Source organism: Citrus clementina, unplaced genomic scaffold (assembly GCF_000493195.1).
Source record: "Citrus clementina cultivar Clemenules unplaced genomic scaffold, Citrus_clementina_v1.0 scaffold_27, whole genome shotgun sequence".
Classification (NCBI taxonomy): domain Eukaryota; kingdom Viridiplantae; phylum Streptophyta; class Magnoliopsida; order Sapindales; family Rutaceae; genus Citrus; species Citrus x clementina.
The window spans coordinates 72,199-77,878 of NW_006262363.1; the positions used below are offsets into that span (position 1 = coordinate 72,199).

At 30.9% G+C, this 5,680-nt stretch overlaps 1 protein-coding gene across 1 annotated transcript; it reads left to right on the forward strand.

Annotated features, from left to right (window-relative positions):
* Positions 1-4,527: 4,527 nt before the first annotated feature.
* LOC18050356 (cytochrome P450 83B1) lies at positions 4,528-5,674 on the forward strand (the record flags this gene model as incomplete). The annotated part of the gene is made up of 2 exons (XM_006445473.2): positions 4,528-5,439; positions 5,642-5,674. Coding segments are annotated over exons 1-2 (945 nt in total), but the record flags the coding sequence as incomplete, so codon positions are not given.
* Between the last annotated feature and the right edge of the window lie 6 nt (positions 5,675-5,680).

Here is a 5,680-nt window from a genome sequence, read left to right on the forward strand (position 1 = left end):
GGATTTCAATGGACCCCACCTATCTAAATGGATCCAACGGCTGGATGCAACTGTGGCACGGTACCATAGTTGCACCGTAGCCAGACCCTGCAAAAGTATATTGAAGTTTTTTTCTGGCCTTTTATGTAATCACACCCGCCAGTAATGAGATAATTTACAAAAAGGTCCTTGATGTTCTGTTAAAATTTAATTAAATTAGTAAATTCATCCAAAACGGCATCGTTTTGAATGTGTTTTTATTAAGATTTATCCAGCATTTCGTACATATATCAGTGCTTTTTTTTTTTTGTTTAATTTTTATAAAGTGTTGGTTAGAAGGCAAACATCTTACATTAAAATGGAGTCTTCTTGCGGCGGCCAAAGGAGATATATATATATATATAGGCACACACACATACACTAGAGTTTTGTTTAAGTTATATTTCACATGGATTAAGTTGTAGATGACAGATCTCTAAAAGCATCTTGTAAAATTGTACATTAAAAAATAATAGTTCTAGTAGTGTTAAAGGCAGCTGCTGAAAACAGTTTCTACTTATGCTGCGTTTACTAAACTGGAATCGGAATGAGTTGGAATCAGAATGGACGGGAATCGAAATGAGCTGGAATGAGAATCAAAATAAGTTGTTTACTTGAACTGTAGGAATCGAAATCGGAATGAGCTGGGTTGCCATTAATGTGTTTACTTTGTCTTGAATCGGAATCAGAATGAGTTAGATTGTAACAAATTACTAAAAAATACTTAATGAATTATTGTCATAATTATTATTATTAACTAATTTTAAATTTTTTATCAAATTATTATAATTATATTAACAATTATTATAAAAATATATTAACAAATAATATTAATATTCAAAAATTATAATTATTAATAATTATTGTTAAAAATATATTAATATATTAATTAGTACTAATAATTATATTATTTAATTAATTATAATAACTATATTAATAATTATTATAATAACATGTTAATTAATTATTTACAATAATAATATATTAATTATTGTGATTATTTACTCAAGAACAATAATTATTAATATATTATTGTTAATAATATATTATTATATTATTTAATAGTGATAATTATATTAATTAATAATAATATATGAATTAATTCTAATAATTATAATAGTAATTATTATAATAATATATTAATTAATTACAATAATAATATATTAACTATTGTGATTATTTATTCAGAAATTATAATTATTAATAATTATTGTTAATAATATATTAATATATTAATTAGTAGTAATAAATATATAATTTAATTAATAATAATATATGAATTAATTATATTAATAATTATTATAACAGTATATTAATTAATTATAATAAAAATAACAATAAATTAATTATTGTGATTATTTATTCAAAAATTATAATTATTAATAATTATTGTTAATAATATGTTAATATATTAATTAACAGTAATAATTATATTAATTAATAATAATAATATATGAATTAATTATAGTAATAATATTGATAATTACTATAATAGCATATTAATTAATCAACTAAAATAATAATATATTAATTATTGTGATTATTTATTCAAGAACTATAATTATAGTTAATAATATATTAATTAATCATAATATTTATTTAATTAATTATAATAATATATTAATTAATTATAACTGAGGACAAAGTGGGTATTTTTAGTTTTGGGGGATGGCAAAATGGGAATTCTTGGGATGGGAGATTGATTCCCACCTCCCCCATGGGAATCAATCTCCCATTCCCCATTCCCAAATAGTTGTGGGCCCCACCATTTTGATTTCCATTCCTGCTTCATTTTTGCGAAGTAAACGCGTCAATCATTCCGATTCCAGATTTCGATTCTCCAATTCGGGAAGTAAACGCACCATTAGTTTCTAGTATATCCATATATATTTACCTAAAAAAGAAGGAGGTAAACGTCTTTTGTTTTTTTTTTTTTTTAAAAAGAGAGAGAGCGAGAGAGAGAACATTTTCTACTGTGTTCACTGACACACCCCGCCCCGACATATATGTTGGATCCGAGGCGAATCATGCGGTCTAGTAACTAAAACTCGTGGCACTAACTTAATTCATGTATATATATTAATAGTTTTCTGGTTAGGGAATTGTAAGCTTTTAAAGCCGTGCAGTTTTAAAGCTTTCCCAGACTTTCCCGCACTTTAAAATTCCAGACTGGAACATTTATATATATATATATATATGACCTTTACTATAAACACATAACAACCTTTGTGTCTCCTCCGAAAATATATATGTATTCAAAACTTGCACAGTTCATGTCTCATTATACATACTTACATTACAAGTATATATACAAAAAAAACATAAACAACATAAATGTGCTCAAAATGCAAGACATGCAACAATGCGTCTCGTGGGCCCACCCCAATTGACTGGAACTGATCTGCACGAAATCCTGCGGAATCCTGGGAAAAAAAATAGATAAATAAGAAAATAATGAGCTTGCGGCTCAGTGAGTGGATATAATTTATATATAGAAAAATATAGTAGCGTACTAGGATATATACATAATTATGTGACATAATTCCGCACTGAATGTAATGCATCAACAAACATGAAAATCATACACACATGACAAAATTGTACCAAATAGTACCCAGGGGAAATAACTCTCAATACTTGCTGGGATCATCGTCGCACGAGAAGAGCAGGAAAACTCTCAATACCCAGTGGAATTTAACTAAATCGCACGAGTAGAGTAGCCTAACTCTCAATATGCATGCGTAGAGCCTATGGAGAAGGGTACATATATGGTGACTGACAATCACATCTCATGACTCAATCAAACATATAATATGCAAATATATAATCATGATATTAAATCATATTATCAAATATAAATGCTTCACGAAATTCATATTAGTAATAATAGTATCCACTCACAGATCATGTTTCACTTCGGGGTGTTTGTTGGGGCTCCTATGGGTTCTTGAATTCTTGAGTTCCTCCTAAAATATAAGATTAAAAAATTAACTATTAAAACTGATATAAAAATTGATACGTATCACAAAAACTGTAATATAACTGTTCAAACTTCATATATCTATTACCCATTAATTCATTGGATATTAATGTAAGTGTTTAATTTCATTTCCTATAACATTCCCTCTCAATTTATCTTTTTAATTTCTTTTCCCACTCTTGGCTTCTTCCTTTCTTTTATTTTTTTTCTTTCCTCTTCTCTTTTGCTCTCAGTTTTTCTTCTTTTTCTTCTCTGTCTCACTTCAAAAAATGATGCAAAATGAGAGCTGGTTTCAATTCCTTCAAATTCATATATGTCCACCGACTCAAGCACACAAGTAGAGCATACGGGTGAAGCATGCACGTGCCTTGCATGAAGCTGGTAGCTTGCTGCTGCTTTGATAATTAGCCACGTTTGGCTTATAAAGAAGCGGTGAAGCATGCACGGTGCATTACATTCATGCTATCTACGGAATGATAAAAACTAAACTTCAAGTACAGCGGAGTAAAACCTGTGCACACAGCTTAACATTTTATGTGGCAACTCTGGAAGAAATCTCACAATGAAAATAAAAATTACAGGCGAATGTTGCAAGTATATTTCATTCATATGTCAATTTTTGAAAACCTTGCTCTGTAAGTAAACCAACCAATCTATTTGTGACAAATGGGAACAAGACAGTAACCTCCTTATTTGATGACATGCAGCATTTGCAGAAGCTGAAACAGTAAACATGGGAATGAAAGGATTAGAATCATTTGATATATTTTTTTTTAACTAGAATTACTTCCACCGTAACTGATATAATTAAATAAGAGAGAATTTACAAACTAATTTTTTAAATTCTCTCAAATAAGTAAGCATATTAATTAAAAAATTTAAATTAAAAGTATTTCATTTAATTATTTTTTTATTGAAAACTAATAATTAATACATATGCATTCTCTACAGGTTTAATCAGGTTTTGTTGTTGTACACATTAGTATAATAAGTTTAAATGAAGTTTAAACTTTGATAATTTAAATTAAAATTCTCACAATTATTTGAAGATTGTGGTTCGGTGAAATGAAGTTTATCCAGTATAACATACCAAAAAGGGGGCGGCTAAGGAGGCAGCCAGGAGGCAACCGAGAGTTAGCAAAAGAGGCAAGAAAAAGGCAACAAGCCAACAATGAAGTCAAAAGCTCAAGAAGGGAAGCGGTGAAGCAAATCCGACAAACGCAAGCAAGAGTTAAGCTGGCTGTTTCGCATGACACATGTGAAGCTTCATCACAAGCTGGCTGTTTCGCATGACACATGTGAAGCTTCATCACAAGCTGGCTGTTTCGCATGACACGTCTATGCTATTTTTCTTCTGGATTTAATCTATCATTGTCGACGACGACGATTTGCTAACCTCACAAGTGATAAGGACTCTACAAGAGTACAAAACAGAGACTCGTAATACTACTGAATATAGCATTTCTGTTTCCTTATTAATGGAGAAAGGCAGTTATGTTTTTGCAGCGGTCAAGGGCATTGAAGATATTATGGCTTTACTTATCATCGTTAGCTTCCTTCTGTGTCTCCCATTCTTCCTCTTCTTCTTTGTTTTGCAAAGGCACAAAACCTCGAAAAATAATACTAAATTACCACCAGGCCCCCGGGGCCTTCCCTTCATCGGTAACTTACATCAGTTTGATGTCTCAAAGCCTCATGTGTCATTTTGGGAACTATCGAAAAAATATGGCCCCCTCATGTCCTTGCGTCTTGGTTTTGTGCCGTCCTTAGTAGTTTCCTCAGCAAAAATGGCTAAAGAGATATTGAAAACCCATGACCTTCAATTTTGTAGCAGGCCAGCCTTGGTAGGGCAACAAAAGTTATCTTACAATGGTCTTGATTTGGCTTTTTCACCCTATGATGAATATTGGAGAGAGATTAGAAAAATTTGTGTCATTCATCTCTTAAACTCTAATAAGGTACAAAATTTTCGACCCATTAGAGAAGATGAAGTTTCAAGAATGATTGAAAAGATTTCAAAATCAGTTGCTGCTTCTAAGCTCGTAAACTTAAGTGAGGTAATGATGTCTCTTACTAGCACTATTATTTGTAGAATTGGTTTTGGCAAGAGGTACGATGAAGATGAAGCAACAAGTGCAAGAAGTAGATTCCAAGCCTTGCTTAATGAAACTCAAGCCTTGTTTGTAAGCTTTTTTGTTACAGATTATTTTCCTTTCATGGGCTGGATTGATAAGTTCACAGGAAAGATGCAACGTCTGCAAAATAACTTCCAAGAACTTGATAGATTCTACCAGGAACTCATCGACGAGCATTTGGATCCAAACAGAACAAAATCAAAATTGCCGCAACAGGAGGATATAATTGATGTTTTACTTCAAATAAGAAAAGATCGTGGATTTAAAGTTGACCTGACTTTGGATAACATCAAAGCAGTGCTCATGGTGGATAATTTTATAAATAGTTATATGTAGACTCGTGCTTAGGCGCAGACTCAAAATTTTGTGCAGATGCCCAATTTTACAGTGTTGTAAAACGTTTTATAATGCTGTAAAGTGCTCTTTGACGTCTCCGCCTGAGCATGATTAATTTAATATAATTTTATTCGCTTTAACTAATTTAATATGTATATTGTTTGCTTTGCAGAACGTATTCGTTGCTGGAACAGACACAAGTGCAGCAACT